The 20,663-nt window shown below is 39.7% G+C and overlaps 2 protein-coding genes across 3 annotated transcripts; both read left to right on the forward strand.

Moving 5' to 3' along the window:
• Positions 1–560: 560 nt before the first annotated feature.
• On the forward strand, positions 561–3,029 carry LOC148429802 (uncharacterized). Of its 2 annotated transcripts, none has more exons than XM_088414142.1 (3): positions 561–726; positions 1,216–1,329; positions 1,891–3,029. In XM_088414142.1, exons 1-3 carry the CDS (start codon positions 678–680, stop codon positions 2,109–2,111), a joined length of 384 nt encoding a protein of 127 aa, XP_088270268.1. In that variant the 5' UTR covers positions 561–677; the 3' UTR covers positions 2,112–3,029. The 2 variants fall into 2 exon arrangements, with proteins under 2 accessions (XP_088270268.1, XP_088270259.1); XM_088414133.1 differs by having other exon boundaries at positions 585–726; positions 1,189–1,329.
• Positions 3,030–4,826: 1,797 nt separating this feature from the next.
• Positions 4,827–19,654, forward strand: plekha2 (pleckstrin homology domain containing A2). Its single transcript, XM_088434096.1, has 12 exons — positions 4,827–5,227; positions 8,986–9,146; positions 9,269–9,325; positions 12,971–13,019; positions 13,171–13,268; positions 15,891–16,022; positions 16,153–16,212; positions 16,291–16,359; positions 16,445–16,515; positions 16,797–16,860; positions 17,602–17,682; positions 18,327–19,654. Exons 2-12 carry the CDS (start codon positions 9,006–9,008, stop codon positions 18,762–18,764), a joined length of 1,260 nt encoding a protein of 419 aa, XP_088290222.1. The 5' UTR covers positions 4,827–5,227; positions 8,986–9,005; the 3' UTR covers positions 18,765–19,654.
• The last annotated feature ends 1,009 nt before the right edge of the window (positions 19,655–20,663 follow it).

Genomic DNA, 20,663 nt, shown 5'->3' on the forward strand with positions numbered 1-20,663 from the left:
TTGAAATACGAAATTGAAACCCTAATCCGAGTTTGAAAGATGAAATTGAAACCTTAATCCTAGTGTGAAACACCATTGAAACCCTAATGCTAGTTTGAAACTCTAATCCTAGTTTGCAACCCAAATTTCAAACTAATCCTAGTTATAAAGCCCTAACTTTGAGAAACGTATATTAACTTGGTAACACTATCTGAAATATATGAAGAGCGGGAAACCTGATGTGCACATGCACAATAAATAAAAATTTCATATGAGGAGGCAGGTCAAGCATGGAGCAACTCACTGCTAATATAAGTGGAAGGGAAGTTAAAGTTTGTTTTGTGTATGTATAATACTGCAAGCCTTTAATTATCTTGAAAATTGGTGACAGAAGTGTCATTTTGACAGCCGTTTTCATGCACTATAGTATCACAGCCAAGACACATCGTATTAAGCATGAATTCTTTATTTCCCTTTGGAAGTTGTAAATACTGTGGGTCCACAAAAGTGCTAAACCTAGTTCTCTTAAGTCAATTAGTGCATGTTTCTGGCTGTGCAGCAATAATTGAGATTAGAGAGATTAGACTTTAATGCCATGAGATGCCTCCCAGGTGTAGAGCATCCAACTAGGACGTCACCTCTTTCTCTGTCACCGCCTGAGCTCATCCACTCACTCTCTGGACTCATCGTCTGCTGCAATGAAGGCTCCTTTTGTCTTGCTGCTGCTTCTCGCTCTGGTTGGACACAGTGAGTTTTGGGTGACATTTTTTTCTTTCAGGAACAACGGAAATAAAAATGAAATAATGGGTAGAGAACTTGTTCCTACATGTTTTTAGTGGTTCCCCATAGATGAACACCCCAATCGAGAGAGAGTGCTGCAAGATTACCCATCAATAATCAAAATTTAGGATCTTGTCATATTCCTGTTTCATCTCCAAATGTTCCCACTGGCGAGAGAGCATGCGTGCATGTGCGTGTGCAGTTAGCCTGCAAACATACACCGACCACTTCAATGGGTGCAGATGCACTATCTAATGATTCTATTAAAATGTTAATCGAGCCAAGTTTTTTTTCCTTACATATGACAATGCTCAATGTTTAGTGGCTGCGGCCATCCAAAAATCCTTCGTACTATACTGGATCTCATTGGATTGTGCACGTGTATGCAATGAAGTGTTCGGTGAGTGTGCATGCTTAGTTTCAAATCAGGTGTTCTCCCCTGTTCTGTCTGCAAAGGCGGCGCCCTCAAATGCCACACGTGTGCAGCATCCAGCGAGGATGACTGCAACAAACAAGGCTCTGCCTCCTGCCCGCAGTACGCTGATGCCTGTGCCACCATCACTGGACCCCGTCAGTAACTACACACACACACACACACACACCTGTACAAACAGTTGTGCATACACATGAAAAGACAGCCTTTCATGTCCAGAGGTCAGTAGAACAACTAAAGCCGTTTCTCACTTCCGTCGTGTATTTTTCAGCCATTTTCAGTTCGTGGCCCTGAAACTTCAGATCAATAGTGTTGGTCAATATTACTTAAATCTGTTTGAGGGATAAGACTTTCTTTGAACCAAACAGATTTGTATTTTCCCTCACAAGCCAGCATCAGTTTTCGAGTGGTTGGTTATAGCATGCCGACTTTGGCCAGCTCGGTGACCAGTAGTTATCAACTCACATTAATATGGATGCTTTTAATGATAAGCATCTCTTGCGAGTATGCTGGGTTCAAAAAAGCATTCACGTTTTGATTGTGTTACGGAATAAATATGGATTCAGAAATGTTCCAGGAAACAAAATATTCAGAATGTTGACAGTAATTTTTGAGGTTTAGAGGCAACTGGTTATTTTTCATAGCGTTTTAATGTGTAGACTGTGTAAACTGTGAACTTTGTGCAATTTTTCTTTCAGACACCGTGCTCAAGTCATGCACCTACAAGGCTTTCTGCGACAAAGCTCACGGCAGCAACTCTGGAGCCAAGATGGAGTGTTGTTATGGCGACAATTGCAACGGGCCGCACAGGAGCCACAGTCAAGCAGGCCAACACCACAGCGGCACGGCAGCTTTGTCCTGCAGCCCCGTCCTGCTGTTCAGTGCCGTGCTCTTGCGTCTAGCTGTTAGCCACATGTAAACCCTTGCAACACCACTGTTTATTGCACACATAATTCTCTTTTATCACACAATCCATCCATTCACTCACCGCCCCCTAGTTTTGTCTGCAGTGCTCCACTGAGATTTTTACCACCTCTTGAATGTTAGGATGAGTTGCTGCATTCTTGTGGTTAGACATTCAGAGAGAGTGGTCTATCAACAAGTTGACTTGTTTTTGATGACTGCCTTCCAAGCCTAGTTTTCAGCAACCATTTGCAGCACCATTAATAATACTGTATTTCCTTTCTTTTTAAAACCATGGTGATTATCACATAGTGATAATCTACACTTTCACGACATCATATATATATATATATATATATATATATATATATATATATATATATATATATATATATATATATATATATATATAATATATATATGTATAATAATATGTATAATAATATGTATACAAATATATATACAAATTAGTTACCACCAAGTACCATACGAGTATCTCACAGGTCTGTTTTAAAATTAGTTTACAAGTGAAGGGACATCATGAATTACTAAGATGCTCATTTTAAAATGTAAACATTTATTGCATATTGATATTTATTGCTGTATAATCTCATTAGTTCAATGAGTTTTGAATTTCTTGTGCTTTTGTGGGATGTTTTTACATTTTTGTGTCTTAACACTTCTAGAACGTGCGATTGGCTACTGTTTGAACGTCGGTGCAGGTCTCACTTATTAGTGGTGCGCATTTTCAAGTACAAAGCATGATCATGCAAAATATTCTCATGTTGGAATGATGATGAATGTGGGTTTTATTATTGCTGTCCTATTGTGTTCAGTGCTTTGTTTATATGTGTTTGTTTAACATCAGTCTCTGTATAATAAAAGTTTGTTTAACATCAGCCTCTGTATAATAAAAGACAAAGTGACAACTCGATTTTTACGTACATTTGATTATATAATGCACTTGATTGTCTTGTGACAACCCCATTCTTGATGCAAAAGGCCTGAGGAAAGAAATGTGGACATAAGACAGTCAAAGGCATGTATTTGCAACAAAAGATCTGTGGAAACTTGAGGATGCAGCAGAAACTTGAAGTGACAGGATATGAAATCAGCGAGGTGGATCTGAGGCCCCAATCAGGTCATATGATGTGCTACCACTTCCTCTTAACAGGCAGTCACAGTTCTTCACTAACCAAAAGATGAGAATTATGGAAGACAGCTTGTAAATTTGAAGTGAGGAGAATAGCTCTCATGAGGTGCGCACAAATTGTCAGATGTGATCAAGGATGAGGGGCCGCCATGTGTTCGCTGTCTCAAAAGAAATTTCATCACATTAGGCTTTCATCACATGACTGTGTTCATAAGGATGACATCCTTTTCACTATCAACAACTTTAAAGGTGAAATCGAGTATAATTGTTCTTAATAATATGTTCTATCTGTCGATACTGGTCTAAACGTACAAATGTTCTGATTAGTACAGTCTTGCATTTGTGAAATATGAATTAAGCAGATGATTAGTGGAGCCCTAAGGAACTGTGTGTTATCAGTTGACAATAAGTGGCAAAATGGCAGCTCCCGAGATGGATAAAAACTGGTGAATTTTGCTGTTTACCGGAATGCCATGTTTCGAGTCATGTTGCTGCATAGCCCATAAAATTGTTTAAAACATAAAAATTAAAAAAGATTTGACTTTCCCTTAATTTAATGTCAGAAAATTACACTACTCAGGAATTACAGGGTTCACTGATGGCAAATTTCATTGACTCAACAGTGTTTGAACAACCCTACCATGTACCCAGAATATCGAGTAATTTACTTCCAAATTGAAAAATGCAAAATTTGTGATAAATTATCATGCAACTTTCCAACTTAAATCATAAGACATTGAACCCCCAGTTACTCAGTTAAGGTAAAAAAAGCTATACTTTTTTACAATTGTTGTGGTGATTTACAAAGGCCAAATCAAACATTTCTGTCTCTGCATGCATTTGGTAAATTGTTTTTGTAATAATAATAATTAGATTTTGAAATGAAATAAAGCAGGGGTCACCAACCTTTTTGAACCCGAGAGCTACGTAAGTGATACGAAGGGCTACCAGTTTATGTGAAGACACCGATCATGTTCTTCACAGTAATTAAGGAACAGCTGTGGTAAATATGTAAATCAAGTGTAATATGTAGTGTACATGTAATACATGTATACTTGTTTGTAACATTCCAAGAAAATCGCACTGTTCTATCTCTTGTAAGCTATTTGCAGAACAGGCCTGTAGCTATTGATCTTCAGGGGCTACATTTCAGCGGGCACCACGCTGGTGACCGCTGAAATGACGTATCCCGATTGATGTGAAATGTTGAGTCTGCAAAACTGAAAATGTTACTGTCCCACAATTCCCTTCAACATAGAAGTGATTCCTAACGGTGGTTTAAAAATTATTTACTTGCTGCAAATATACCTTGACCATCTATTTTTGCGATTGACATTTAGTGACATGCAGAATATTTGAATGCTCTTCCTCTTGATGGCAGAAAGTACATATTTGTCTTTCCACTTTTTGTGAATTTGTATTTGTTTGAATGCCGTGAGTTATTTTTTTTTCTACTGTAAAATACGTGCCTTGGCTCAATACAGGTTAGGAAACGCTGGAGTGTGTTTGTACTTGACCTACTTGGACAGCGTCAACAACAGATAACGAAGGAGCGCGCACTTCTGCACAGTTGGTCAACTCTTGACACAACAACGACTGCAGGCTGCGGTTTTACGGATTATCCAGTTGAAATACAGGGTTGCGGTTAAAAACGCAAATTTAGCCGAGCCCTGTCTGCCAGTTCCTCATATGAACAGCGCTAGGGAGAAAGAGGAGGAGGCGGGGGATCACATCCGGGGCTGGTTTTATTCTAATAACGAACGTCCAACCCGGAAAGACGGCGAAGAAGACGAGTTTGCTGTAATCCGACCGCACGAACGAATTGGCAGGGCGGGTTGGGCTCTTCTGGTGCACGTTGGACCTCTAAAAAGTTGTTTTAAAATTTGTTGGCTTGCGTCATGTTTCTCTACTGGTGCCACAAGCGTGCTTCGTAGCGGTCCTGGAAGTTAGTTGCGTTGGGACAAGACTCCGCGAAGCGGGTGAGTCCACACAGTGGAACTTTGGCTGGAACCAGCGTGTGCGCGCGTGTGTATGTGCGTGTGTGTGTGCTTAATTTCGCTTGACACGAGTATGTCAGGTGTAGCCGAATGTGATGACGTTATACGTCTCAAATCATCACCACCATCGCCATCATCATCATCTTCACCATCATCATCACCACAACCACCACCACCATCACGTTATGCATGCACGCGCCAAGATGACCCAACTTGTACTTCCTGTTAGTACATCACATCTTTAGCATTAGCTCGCTTGACATTAGTACCAAATCGTAGCAATACTGCGTAATAAATCAAGTCGACTCAGGGAAGGTATGTGTGTAAACCTGATGACCAAGTTATTGTTTGGAACATATCCATTCATCTCATCAATAGACGAATCAATCACTAATTAGGCTACTTCCAGTACTGTTAATCATTCACATAAAAGGTTGTTCATGTCTGCTGCAGTCACTGGCAGTGAATGACTCCATTCTTTCCTTTATCAGACTTTCTATTTCAAAATTACAGCTTCATGGGAATCATTTCAGGGGTTACCTTTTTTCTGTTCCAGTACCCGCAAAATCCATCAAGGAATACATGGATGAATTTCATGTGGAACAACTCAAATACCCTGACTTTTCATTGCAGCAAACACTTTTTGTTATGATGACACGCCTCGTTTGGTCATCACCGGATGCAGATGATCACGTTATATGGCTTTGTCAATCGGTACTGCAGGGAATTTGGTGCTCTCGCGCTACCTAAGAGTCAACGTGTGCCTGAGGTGGTAGTACGTTGTAAGATTTCTTTCTTAATACTTTAATCCAATCTAACTATATTGAGCAATAAAAGAAAATAGTTGAACAAATATGTACAACATTGACAATATGTATCAGGGAACGTGATGGGAGGCGGTATCCTATCTGCATGATTTGCAATGCCAAGTTAAGCCAGTAAAACCAGTGAATACATACATGTCTTCGAGTAGAAAAAAAAATCATATTTGATTTTTAATTCAAGGAGTGTTCAGTAAATGCGCATATGAAACTGGTGGGGTTCGGTACAGCCAACAAGGTTAAGAACCACTGTTCTATAACCTTACACTATCAACCAATCAAAGCTTTTTAAAGCATACCTAAATAAAGGGACATCAAGTGCTTCGCGCGACTGCTGACAAAAGAAAACAAATTAATCCGAACCGCCCTCCATTTCAAAAACTCTGGACTTCTGACACCTCTTTGCTGTGACTAAAAGCATTGTAAATGAATATTTTAAAGAAATTGCAATTGTTGATTATACAGAACTTGCTAAACTTCATGGTAGCTTAAAATACTTATGTTAGTAGCATAATGCTAACATTGTTAGTAGCCTAATGCTAACATGTATCCATTTTGCATACGGACGTAAGATTTGGAACATGCGATGCAGCCAACCACTCCCAAGAAGGTCACACCTTCCTATCGACTCTCGGAAGGCCATATTTTTATTCAGACTGATTATGAATGCAAGTACTGACGTTTGAATATGTGCTGTGATTGTCTATTGGATAACACGTTCCTATTGAGATGGGGGGGACTGCTTTACTTTGATCTTGTTTAAAAACACAAACTTTTCATGAACATGTCAACATTTTCTCCTAGTTAAAACACTTTTTAGAGTAACAACCTGTCATTACTAGCGCATAAATGTCACCTGCAACACAAAGCGTTTCAAATAAATGGGGTGTTGGTCCTCTCGGGAGCACTTTTTTAAATGAGTAGCTACAGCGGATGAGAGATGAATGCTGGATATACCGCACAGTATTTACAGTCGAAAGGGCAAACATTTCCAAAGACACACTTCAAAATCTTGTCAGGAGAGTCCAAAGTGGGAGACCACCTTGGTATTGTCTTCCATGTCCAATGCATGTCCCTGTATTGTGTGCAAAAAAGTAGTTCAGCCAAAGGAATTGGTTGACTATAGCTGACAAATGCGCTAGTCATATGAGCCTCAATAAAGTGTGAATAATTTGGATTTTTTTTTTCCCCCAGAAGAGATTTGAATTACATTTTTGCGCATCACTTTTGGACCTTCCTGTCATTGTTCTGATTAGTCCCAGACTTTGATGAGGTCACATGTGCTTCCAGTCAGTAGTCTCACTAAAAAGGAGAGGTTGAACAAGTCCTTAAATAAAACAGATGTTTGTGGCTATTATCACTGTTTAGATGAAATATATGTGTCACTTCCCGCATTGACCGAAAACGCCACAATTTCATCCCTGTTCCTCCCCCTTAATGGCCGAACCAGATGTTTTATGATCCTCAAATCTTGTGTGTATTTGTGTTTCATGTGTGCCAATGTCCTTGTGTGTGTGACTACTGCGAGCCATTTTCCTTTTTGGGCTTGTGTTTTTGTCCAAGGCTTTTAGCCATCTACCGTATTTGGGTGTCATCTGAGAAGCGCAGAGTAGCATTTTCATGATTGAAAAGCTATTCATGCAAAAGTTTTACTTGGCCATGATTGCATGTCAGCATTCTAATGGCAATGTTGATACTGGGTGTCTTCTACCCGCTTCCAAAGCAAAACTATTATTTTGGTTGGGTATTCGATTGCTTGCCTTATGTATTAATTGGCCACAACCCGAGATGCGTTTGCTTATACAATTTAATTACATGTGATACAAACGAGGCATTTGAAATTGTCATATATATATATATATATATATATATATATATATATATATATATATATATATATATATATATATATATATATATATATATATATATATATATATATATATATATATATATATATATATATACACACACACACACGCCTGTATATCACAAATACTCGATAGCTGCATCCCTAGTTTGGTTTTTAACTACAGAAAATTGGCAAAAATGTTAATCATTTTTTTCCAAAGTTCATTTCTGCACAATGATAATCAATGTGCCTTCATACAGGACTGTAGAATATTGAGGGGTTCAGCAGTTGAACAAATTTAAGTCTCTAAATCATTACCGATTATCCAAAATAATGTTCAGTTAATTTGATGATTGATTAGTTGTGGAGTCATCCTTGCATCTGTAATTTTCTTTCTACAAAGATTCAGACCGCTTTGACATCTCCTTATTTCATCTGTATGGGTGCGCAGTGTCAGTGTATAATTTCTCATTCAGTCTCCAGCAATGCTGAGGGAACATTGGACTTCATGAAGGAATTTAAGAAAGGTGACAACCTAAGTAAAGAATGAACTAATGCCGCTCTTCTGACTCGGCCCTCAAAACTCTGTGTGCGCTGTGTGCGCGCGCGTGTGTGAGCGCATAACATCGGCTGAATGACATTGTGTGCCTAATGCCGCTAAAGTTCTGCAAACCGAATTCTCGGAGGTGAATGATTCCCTGAGTCACATGCATGGCATGGTCTTAATGAATACATTTTTGCATCTACGCGCACCCACCCACACCATCATCACCACCAGGCTGGTGTCTGGCCAGTGGAAATGTGTGCAAATGTGGAGTGTAGTCTGTAATTTTTGGCTTTGGTAGAGGGCCTCAACTTCGCCTCAGGCTTTAGCTGCTGCTCAGCCTCAAGCATGTCACATGAAAAACTGCTGAGTATGAGATGCTCTCTTTCTTGCTTCCTGTCTGTCTGTGTGTGTGTGTGCGCGCGCGCACCAAGAAACAAGGGCTTACTTTTATTTTGTACATCTCCCTTAGTTCTTTTTCTTACCTTGTTGCTTCCCAATCGAATGTGTGCGCACCCCCCAGTGATATGTGATAGCAGCAGCATGCCGTACGTGGACCGTCTGAACCGAGTTTGTGGTTTCCTGGATATCGAAGAGAAGGAGAACAGCTGCCGCTTCCAGAGGCGTTACTTCATCCTGGACACTCAGGGGAATGCTTTGCTGTGGTACATGGACAACCCTCAGGTGCTTTTTGCATCACTGCATGACACGACACACTTGTACAAACACCAAACGGAAGTGACCAAGATGGGCCCGGCTAACCTTGGACCTTGATCCGATGACGTGTGTGTGTGTTTGTCATGCAGAACCTGCCCACCGGAGCAAGCTTTGTTGGCAGCCTGAGACTAACCTACATCTCCAAGGTAAACCTCCATATTAGCTTTCATTTAATGCCACTGTGGGAATTTGAAATACACTCAGTTCATTTCATTGGGTACACCCAAGGGTCACCAACGTGGTGCACGCGGGCACCAGGAAGCCCCCAAAGATCACATGAGGAGCCCGCTGGCCTGTTTTGCAAATGGCTTACAAGTGATCGAACATTGGTGATTTTCTATGAATTTCACAAACAATTATACATGTATTACTTTTACATTACATATTACACTTGATTTACATATTTACTACAGCTGTTCCTTAATTATTGTGAATAACATGATGGGTGTCTTCACATAAACTGGTAGCCCGTTGTGTTACTCAGTAACAAAGAAGTAGCTCTAAGTTTAAAAAGGTTGGTGACCCCTGCATCAGATCCACTACAAAAGTGACAACAAACATTGTGCCTTTATAAATCTACTGTCAAAGTGCAACAATTGGCTAACAATGTTAGCTTTGAAATTGTCCAAATCCATAAAATGTCAGCCACTCAAGTGCAAATATCCTCAATTTATGCAATCCTTGTGTTGAAATAAAACATACGGTAACTAGCTAACACGCGTTGGAAAACAATGATCAAAGTTTTTGCCTATTTTCTTATGTCATTCCATTGTACATTATCTGCACTGTCAATTTGAAAGTTTGAATGACTAGATGAAACATTTTAACTTTTTAAAATTCATTCACTCATTCATTAATGAACAAAATGGATTATTCAACAAGATAATCAACAGAGATAATAATCATTTGAAGCCTTATAGACTTTACGCTAGCAGGAATTTTGTAGCTGGGCATTATCACCAACCAGCGAGTTTCAAAATAACCAATAACATATCTCAAGATGTGGCATAACCATCTGTGTGTCTGTCTGTTTATCCATCCATCCATCCATCCATCATCTTAACCAGGCATGATGGAGCCTATCCCACTGAAAACATCAATGACTTATAGAAGGCATTCAAGAACTGGCCAGGCATTGAGTGAAAGTTCTGTCAAGTAAAAAAAAAAAATAAAAAGCTTAAGACAAAAACAAATGAATGCAACAGGTTACTGTAATTAAATTACTTTATTGTAAATCAATTAATTTATAGCACCAAGTGAATACAGCTAATAAGGAATTAATGCTTTAGCAAAAATTCCTATAACTCCATAACTATATTGTACAGTCTTGTCAACCAAAACAAAATAAATGATTAAAATTAAAGAATAAATTAAAATAAATAAATAAATACATTTAAAGTGCCAAAATACTACATCCTTTATATGAGACAAGGGTTAAATTATTGTTAATAGATAACAATCTTAAATTGACAATATGTAAGATTTAGACAGTTTTTCATTAAAAGGGAATACATTTAATTACTATGTATTTCAAAAACTTGCAGATAAATGTGTTCTTAACGACTAACAGTATATTTTAAATATAGTCGTAGGTCTAGTTACAGTATGCTTAAATTATTTTACATGGGGTTGCCATGTCTGGTATAGCTATGGACAGCCGCAGGAGGAGTGTGTATTGCTGAATTGCCCCTGAAATGTATGGCGTTATATTTGTGCCACAATTACGCACGCGCGGAAAAAAAAATTGAGCGGAGAAAATCAAACTGAGCGAGCGAAAACAGATTTTGAGAGCAAGAAAAAAACTATTGAGCGCGTAATGATAAGAGTTTGAGCGCGCGCCGATGGAGTTTGAACACAGAAAAAGAAATTGCTCGCTCAAAATTCCTCTTTGCTCGCTCGGGATAGCCCTCTCTCGCTCAACATCTCGCTCTCGCTCGCGATACTCCTCTCTCCCTCGCTCAACATCGCGTTTGCTCAACATCGAGCTCTCGCTCGCTCGAGTCGTCCTCTGCGCTCGCTCAGTTCTGTTCACGCGTTACGTTTGTGCCACAAAACCAGCCAATCAGAGCTTGTAAAAGCACTTTGATTGACACAGCTTAGTATCCAATGAGATTGCTTGTACGCTATCCGTTGACGCACTCTCGTTTGCCCTGTGTTCACCCGAAAAGGGCAAACGAGTGTGCGTCAACACGGACTTGGGCTGGAGAATTACTTTTAATATTATTATTATTACTGTATTGTATCATTTGACAGAAATACCTTGTTAGTTTTTGTACTTTAATAATATAAGCCCACCCCTCCCGCCTACGTCGATGTGACGCACTCTCGTTTGCTCGTTCCGGGTGAACACAACAAGCAATCTCATTGGATACAAAGCTGTCAATCAATGTGCTTTTACAAGCTCTGATTGGCTGGTTTTGTGGCACAAACGTAACGCGTGAACAGAACTGAGCGAGCGCAGAGGACGACTCGAGCGAGCGAGAGCTCGATGTTGAGCAAACGCGATGTTGAGCGAGGGAGGGAGGAGTATCGCGAGCGAGAGCGAGATGTTGAGCGGGAGAATGCTATTGCGAGCGAGCAAAAAGGAATTTTGAGCGAGCAATTTCTTTTTCTGTGTTCAAACTCCATCGGCGCGCGCTCAAACTCTTATCATTACGCGCTCAATAGTTTTTTTCTTGCTCTCAAAATCTGTTTTCGCTCGCTCAGTTTGATTTTCTCCGCTCAATTTTTTTTTCCGCGCGTGCGTAATTGTGGCACAAATATAACGCCATAGAAATGCCCCTAAAGCTCCCGATGGCGCGTGCAAAAAATTACTCATAGTCCCATTAATGCATAAATGAATGAATGATTATTGGATTCTGTCGATTGTGTTGGATTCATTTTGGCACAACTCGGGCTACAACCAGCAAAGTTGCTGAGGGGTCGATTTCTATTAGTCTGTGGTCTAAAGCTATGTTTTTCCAAACTTTAAGGAGCTAAGCGAACATAAGAACATTTACAAAAGAACAACCTCCTGGCGTACCGTCAAACAAAAATACTCTCTGATGATCTCTGTTTTGTTTATGTGTCGGATTCAGTCAAATAGCTATTGCTAGTTGATAAAAGTGCTTTTATCAACCTACATGATCACGAGAAGCTGGCTCAAAAGTGTTTTTTTTAAACCTCTGCGTGTGGATGTGGGGTTCAATTTTGACCTCATTGATGGTGTTTATTCATTTCGTAAGGACAGAACGTTTGCTCCCCTTTTGTTTTGGATGTCTAATATGTATGCTGGTTTATCTAATGAAGTGTCCATTGAGCACACGGAGATGCAGTATCACATGATCAGAAACAGTCTGATCTATTGCAGCTGAGGCTAATGGTCACATGCAGAGTTGATCTGCAGCAGAGTTGCAGACGAATTCCAGATGTTGACTTCAACGGAGATAATCACATCTGGCCTCAGTGCTGACAGCTTCTCTCTTTACAGTCAAAGTCTGACATATGAACATCGAACTCCAGTCACAGATTTTACTTTTTAAATTGAAGACAAATAGCAAAATGGGAACTGTTCTGCTTATTTTAACAATTGAATTATTTGTCTTGATGACTGAAGCCAGTAATGTAGTCATTAAAGGTTATAAAAGTTTTCTTTTGGAGTGGATAAGTGAATATTACCGAAATTACCGTGCAGATTAAACAAGAATACCGCAAAAGTATGTGACTATGAATGTCATGCTTTTACTTTTATTGAAATTTAACCCCCAAAGCAAAATCATGCATGCTTGACATTTGGTCTGGTCTGCTGTCAGGTAAATGAAGCTACAGGGAAGCAGAAGCCCAAGACAGAGTTCTGCTTTGGTGAGTCTTAGGGGAAACACTGAGTCACGGTCACACACTGTAAAGACACGTTATTAACACATGAGCTAATTTGAGATAAAGTCGTGATTGCAGGGATGTATGGAACTGCTATTGATGTGTTTTGTTTTTTTTTTCTATTTCTTACCCATAGTCATCAATGCGGTATCCCGAAGGTACTTCCTGCAAGCCAATGATGTGACAGATATGCGTGACTGGGTCACTGCTCTCAACCAGGCCAGCAAGATTACTGTGAGTGTGACGCACCCCAAAGCACCACGTTAGTCTTTCTTGTAAGAGCTCAGCATTATTTTCTAGTGATCATCTTCAGACTTTAGGAATGTGGTCCATCAGAATTTTGTTGGCTAACAGTCACAATGTTCAACCACTGTCCTTGCAGTGAAGTTTGCTTTGCACTAGTAATCACAGATTGCTTATTAATTGTAAAATGCTAGTTTTATAGCTGAAATTTCTAATCAAATTCACCAAATGCTATTTGTTTATTTATTTGTTTATTTTACGGACATCCAATAATTAATGGGAAACCCCTCTTTGGGAGTATATTACGTTTAGATATTTTATGTGATGCGGTGGCACGGTGGACAAGTCATGTGCATATTCGCCTCAAACTTCTGAGTATGGCTTTGCTTCATGGGTGATTCTGGCTTTCTCTTACATTCCGCAAGCACGCATGATAGCTTTTTGAAAACTTGAGATCTGAGGATGATATTAGTGTCATCGGGATGTAAGCTGCCTCTCAAAGTCAGCAGCTCTCTTCCCAAAAATTTCAATTGAATTTCATAATCAGAATAAGGTAAATACACGCAATGTGTGTGGGTTCACATTCTGTCTCAACATTCAAGATGAAACAGGAAAATACTGCAGATAGGTTTCAAAATGACTTCATTCTGCATTATTAGCTCTTTTGCCAGTACGATATGTTCGACTGCTTTTACCCTGGCATCCCTCTGTTTATATACAGTGTGTAAGCAGAATAATGCATACAAAATGGCGTAGTGCTTGTTGGTAGTTTCGAGCAGTGCTTTATACAATGTTCTTGCCATATTTTAAGGGCTAATAAGCCTCTAGTTACCTTTTAAGATGGTCACATGATATGATTGTGCTTCACAACATATTGTCTGCTGTTCATTCATACCCGTATTGAAATGAGTGGTTATGTGAGTTGCGTCTCCTATCAGCTCAAACCAGTTTGGCGGTTCATCTGACATTGTTGCCATTAACAAGGCATTTCAACTGCCTCCCGCTGAATGTTTTTCTATTCCTCTGCCAATTCTCGCTTCATCTACACATACGACACTATTTTAAATCTACTTCCTGACACCAGCAATAAGGTCCTGGAAGCACATTTTAGTCATACTGTGTTTAACTTGCCGAATATATTCCTAATAATGTGGCCTTTAAGTGGATTTATTTCTCATTTGTGGGGACATTTTTCAAAAGGGGTGGAAATCTTTGACTGTCTCACAATTCATTTCGATTCAGATTTTAGGGTCTGTGATTCGTTTCAGAATAGCCTCTCAATGCAAACACGTTTCGAAAGAAAATGATTTGATTGGGAATGCCTTCTGCCCGAAGACAGCTCGGATAGGCGCCAGCAAGCCAGTGACCTTAGTGAGGATAAGCAGCTTAACAAAATGAATGGATGGATAGATGAATGGATGAGTACTGCTCCAATCTTTACATGTGCAAGGAATCATTATGATCTAATCCAGTCTGCTTTGAAAAACAGAATGACAAACGGAGCCATTAATTTTTACATTTAAGTTTGGATTGTAAGTGAAGTGCATTTTCCGTCTAAGCAGGATGTGGTCCACATGTTGTGAGTTGATGGACGTTTTACTGTAATTAAGTAAAATATTAAAGTATTTCAACTTTGATGAAAGCTCAAAATGTTTGCAAACATATTTGCAATTATTAACATTTAATGCTGAGGTATACCATTTTTATTTAAGTTTGAAATTTGTAGGAACTACATCGTTAGCTGCTAGTGCTGACGCTAAAGGCTGCACCATATCGTACAATCGCAGTGAACTGAATAGCAATTTCTTAGCGTTCTTAATCATTGATTGAATGTGATTTATTTGTAAATGGTGCTGTTGATGTTGGTAGAGACGTCAACTGATAGCCATCAAAACCTCATGAGGACGAGTAAAGCTAGCTTGTTGCACCCACCGCTTGTGAAGGCCAACTTCAAAACAAAAATGTATTACAGTCATCGCATTGATGTCCGTGTATTAGTGTGTTTATTTAAAAGTTGGCATTAATGGCAACTCGCTCTTGGCGGAAATGTGATGCTGTTTGTTGTCTCTTCCTTGGCAGTGCCGCTGGTTACACAGTAGCTGAGCGGTAGCGTATTTGTTTGATTTTTTTTTTTCACTCTCTAATGTATAAAATTGATTTTAAGCAATTTGTACTGATTCTGAATTGAATTGAATAAGAATTTTTTATGTTGAACCCTATAATGTTCTGCTTAACATGACCGCAAACTAGCACAATCTAATGCAAGAGTTGTAATGCACAATACATTCTGCCTTCACAAGACAATAGGGCTCCGTCTAGTTTGAGACAGTTACTCATTTACAATTTGTTTGTTGATGGTTTATACTGTTGTTGTGAGAGAGCTGTACTGTGCTTTTTTCATCTAGTGAAATCTGGTTACCAAAACAGATTCATTTAACTTCTGACGCCTGAAGGCAAATTCCTGAAGAGAATCGTTCTCCTTAGAGAGGATCAACTGCCGTGCCATCCTCCTCTGTAGTCCACTAGTTCATTATTGCAAACAAGTGCCGATTGGGCAGGTGTACATAATGATGTGGCTCATGCGTTGCAGTCTCGTGTACCGTTGCTACTTAGGTTCCCAAGTCTGGTCCTGCTCCTCCAAGAAACGACACGACCACAGTTATCAGTGATACATACGGAGTGGGGAAGCAGCAAGCATATAAGACGGAGATCCACGGAGGCGTGGTGGTGCACACACCCATCCAGGTAAAGTGGCACAACCCTAGAAATAGATCTTGTACGTCAACTATGTTGGTCATGCACCAGTCAAACAGTCAACGTCCAAAAATATGTATTGATACTTGGTTGTTGTATTAAAGTCATCATGATGTTGCAGAACGAGAGCATCAAGGCTAATCTGCTGAGGTTCGGTTACTGTGTCAAGCAAGGCAATGTTGTGAGTCCACATATTTTTAAACTGTTTAAATGCAGGCACTGCATGAGGAACCGACATGTCATGTGCTGTTTGTTTTAGAGAAAGAGCTGGAAGAGACGCTATTTTACCCTCGATAACAATGCGGTCAGTTACTACAAGTCTGAGATGGTAAGGGAGCGTCTGCTGTCTCCGACTGATCTTTATCTCTCCTCCGCTTTGGTCTGCTTACCTCTGCTGTGCATGTGTGTAACAGGACAAAGAGCCTCTGCGAGCCATTCCCCTCAGGGACATTCAGAAAGTTCACGAATGTCTCGTCAAATCAGGGTGAGTCAGTGTGGCCGCAGGGTCCAACTTGCTCTCTCACCACCCTTCTCATATGCTTGGAATTGATTATAAGCACATGAAGTATGTGCTCAGCCAGATAATAGTCACTGTCTTCTTGTCAAGTGTTTGCACACTATAAGAACTCTTTAGTTGTAGTTTTTAAGCTTCCACGGTGTAAACTTGACAAATTCGTCCCTTATGAATCTGTATAAGAACAACAATACCAATACAATTAATATGGAACGGTTTATAATGTGTAAAAAATTATTTGTTTCCATAAGTGAGCTGCTGCAGAGAGACAATCTATTTGAGATCATCACAGGATCCCGGACCTTCTACATACAGGTAAAGCTCTGGTCTCCTCGCGTTGTGCCTTACAACCTTTAAGTGATTCGGCTTATAGCCCATCATTACAATATTGCCTTCATACAATATAAAGCTTCAGTCAAGGAGCTGTAGCTACCGCTCAAATGTGATTTTGTGAGGAAGTAAGCAGGTGTGTTTTTTCAAATGTTTTCTTGAAATGCTCTGCTGCTGAAGTGTAGCACAAACTTAGTTTTTAGGAGCCTGCAAGGATTGTTGTTGTGAAGCAACCGCAGCCATCTGTTACCATAACAACAATAACATCCTGTTGATTCCTTCCCATGGGAGGACAGCTGAGAGAAATGGCAAGCATAAGCACATTTGTTTTTGTGCTAGAAAAAAAGGAAGCATGACAAATAGTCTTTTAGTAAACTGAATGGGAGAATGGATAGTGACCATTTAAAGCATGTGAACTGAACACATGACATTTCATTTGTCAATATTTGAGTTAAGACTACTATATGCTCAATGAGAACAAGCCTGAGACATATAATTCTTCAATACTTTTATGCGCTCTGATATGTCCAATAGTTTTGAGTTCAAAGAAAGTCAAGTAGTTTGTCACGGGCAATGAGGTGTGCAGCCAACGCATTGGAAGGGTCATATACGGGCAACTTTTTTTTAACAAAACAAGGACATACAGTGTGTCAGCAACATACATGACATTGTTATTCATGTTGTTACATGATGTTTGATGTTACATGTGGTCTATTCTGTCCTTAGACAGACTCTCCAGAGGATATGCATGGCTGGATCAGGGACATTGAGATGAAGATTCAGGATTTCAGAGGCCCTTCCACCAAGGTAACGTTCATTTTTTTTTTCCTCAACACCGGCAACTAAATGCCAATTACAATGAGGTTCCTTTTTCACGCTGTTTTTTTTTCTCCTATTTATAGGTTTGATTATATATTCGTGTGCAAACTCCTGTCCACATAGCTACAATATATGTTTATTACGATGGGATGTCAGTTCCCTGATCATCAGTACCAACTTATTTTCATTTATTCAAATATGTTTTATATGATTCTAAAATTTGACAGTGATTTTAATTTGATGTTTAAAGTTAAATTTAATGTGTTCACATTCTGATGTGTGTGTGAAGATTGTTGTGTTATTTACCTCTGCCAAGCACAAGCACATTTTCTTGTTAGAAGATAAAAAGATGAAACAATTATTTGACGAGACTCCGTGGAAAGGCTGCAATAAACGGCTGTTTTGTGACAGCTAACCCGTCATTAGTCGTTACCTGAGCCCTGAGCAACGCTGATGGTGGTTTCGGTCGAATGCAAGAGCCAAAATGGATTTGGATTTTGCTGCTTAATTTATATTGCCGGTACTCAAATGCAGTATTAATCAGAATATCGTGTTTAGTGAGGGTGCAAAGTAAATACCATTTTGAGCATCATTTCTGGGTCTGAACAATGTGGATTTTGTGGTCATCACAGGGATTTTCATTTAAACGAGCGTCATCTCTCTATCGGAGTCACAATGCCTCTGCAAGTCGAAGTCACAGAGTGGCGGAGCAGCGCCCAGCCCTCGTCAAGTCGTGCTCCGTGGCGCCAGGCTGGCAGCCTTGGACCCCCATCCCTGCTAATGAGGCATCCATCTTGGATGCTGAGGACAATGACAGCGCTTTTAGCCCGGTGCCCACATTGGCCTCACTCTCGTCCTCTTCCAACTCTTCCTCCACGTCCTCCTCCTCCAACTCTCTCTCAACCCTAGCCCCGTGCCCCAGTGTGCCCAGTAGTGGACTGGGCATCCTCACTGCCTCTGGAGATGCGGCGTGTGGTCGTCGGAGGCACCGTTCGCAGCCTCAGTCTCACACTGGCTGCATGTTTCCATTTAGCCTGGATGATGACGGCATTCGCACCACTGATGTCTAGGTTCCATGTGATCCTATGTGGTTCTTGTTACCTGCTTTGACACGAATGTGTCATTGAAGTATTCCCTACTAACACGGTACCCCGTATCAATGTCATAACCAGCGATGAAGGCCTCCTGCTGGTAATGTAGATGTGTTACAAATGAGTTAGGGACCAAGAGGAACAGTGGTGTCCCATTATCAGAGGGCTGTAAAAAAAAAAAAAAAAAAAAAGTTCTTTTGGTGCAGCTCCCTGAACAAACTTGATTTTTGAGTGCTCTTACAGTGCTTCCAATGATGGCACATGCGTTTAACCCTTTGCACTCGTTTTCAATTTAGTGTTCTCTGTAGAAAAGGTACGCTAGAAGTTTTCAGCTATGTGTATTTTTATGGTTCATAAGCCCTTTTTAGCATTCTTTCCATTTGAGACGTGACGCAGCAGGCTTCAACATTCAAAAAGCGTTTCCTGACCACAAACGAGACAAGTGAAAGTTTTCCGTCAATCTAAAAAAATACAAAAAATTACACAACCTTGTAAATTAAAACATCAACACTTGTTACACAAAATATAGTAATACCATAATAAATAATACAGTGGCTCTATATGGTACTTGATGAAGAATAGAATTCTGATTACCAGGATTAGAGATTTCTAAATGTGACCCTACCCCCACAGCATTATGGGGGGTGTACACGCTGCCACTTCTTTTAATTTATTAGCAATTTTGCACTTATTTTATTATTAACTATTTTTTATGCTTTTTAAGCACTTACACAACCTTCTTTAATCTGTCTCATATAGTTTGTGTTGTAACACATGAGGATTTATTTGATGCTTGATTGCTTTGTTAACCTGTTAGTGCTGCTGTTCGATTTTCTTGTACAATAAATCCTATTTTCTATTTGTGCTTACCATATTGTACATATTCGAGGTGCTCTGTTAGCTATAGTCTCCTAAAATCTGCACTATTCATTTGTGTTCATTGTTGTGGACATTTGTTTTTTATCATTTGAGCTAACTTACGATGTCCTTGTGTGCTCAGTAGAGGACATGCTGGCCTTGATGTCTCATGTGTTTGGTGGGATACAATTAAATTTGCTATCTTGCTGAGTCACAATGAAAACAAATTAATATCTCTGGTGAATATGTGGACAGCAATCCGGGCATCTGGGACGCATATGCATGCAATTCACCACTTTATCCTCTAGGTGTCACCGTCACCTTTTATTTTTCAGAATCCCCACTCCAGGTGTTGATTAATTTGTCAATTTAGCTTCAATTTACCTGTTTTGTTCAGTATCAATCGGAATCTTCCATCCATCGAATCAAGACGCCATCTTGAGGCGTTTTAGCTCAGTACTCCACGGTTTATTGAGTAGTGATCATTAGGTACTTGTTCATATTGACGTGTGATATGCTGCTCTAGTGTTGCATTAGCTATCAAAAGTTAGCGTGTCCTGGTAAATTATGGTTACAAGAGTTCTTGCAAGAAAGAGGTAGAAAATCCAAGGCTCAATCTACCTTGACTGAATTCGTAGGAAATTACTGTTGCCTACTGGTAATCATCACAAAGAAGAGTGCAACATTAATATAGACAATGGGCCCAGTTAGGTACAATGTAGTTTATTGTACAGTTTGGTAGGTAATTTCAAAATAGGTGTTCTAGACTGTGAGGTTCTCAAACGAGCTAGGTTTAATATTTCAAATCTGGGTGTGGCTTTGTATTGATCTGGTGTTGATCACCCAAAAAGTGTTATTGAGCCTAATCCATTTTTCCTCTCCATCCTCCCTTGCCACATAAAAGACTTATAATGATGCCAAGTTACAAACAACCAAAGTAATAGTGTTGTGAATTGACAAGACGTCAAACAGCAAAGGATTCAACACTGCTGACCCTCCTTTTGAAGTCACACAAATAAG

The sequence above is a fragment of the Hippichthys cyanospilos genome, chromosome 1 (assembly GCF_059441005.1).
Source record: "Hippichthys cyanospilos isolate Australia breed blue-spotted pipefish chromosome 1, RoL_Hcya_1.0, whole genome shotgun sequence".
NCBI classification, from domain to species: Eukaryota; Metazoa; Chordata; class Actinopteri; order Syngnathiformes; family Syngnathidae; genus Hippichthys; species Hippichthys cyanospilos.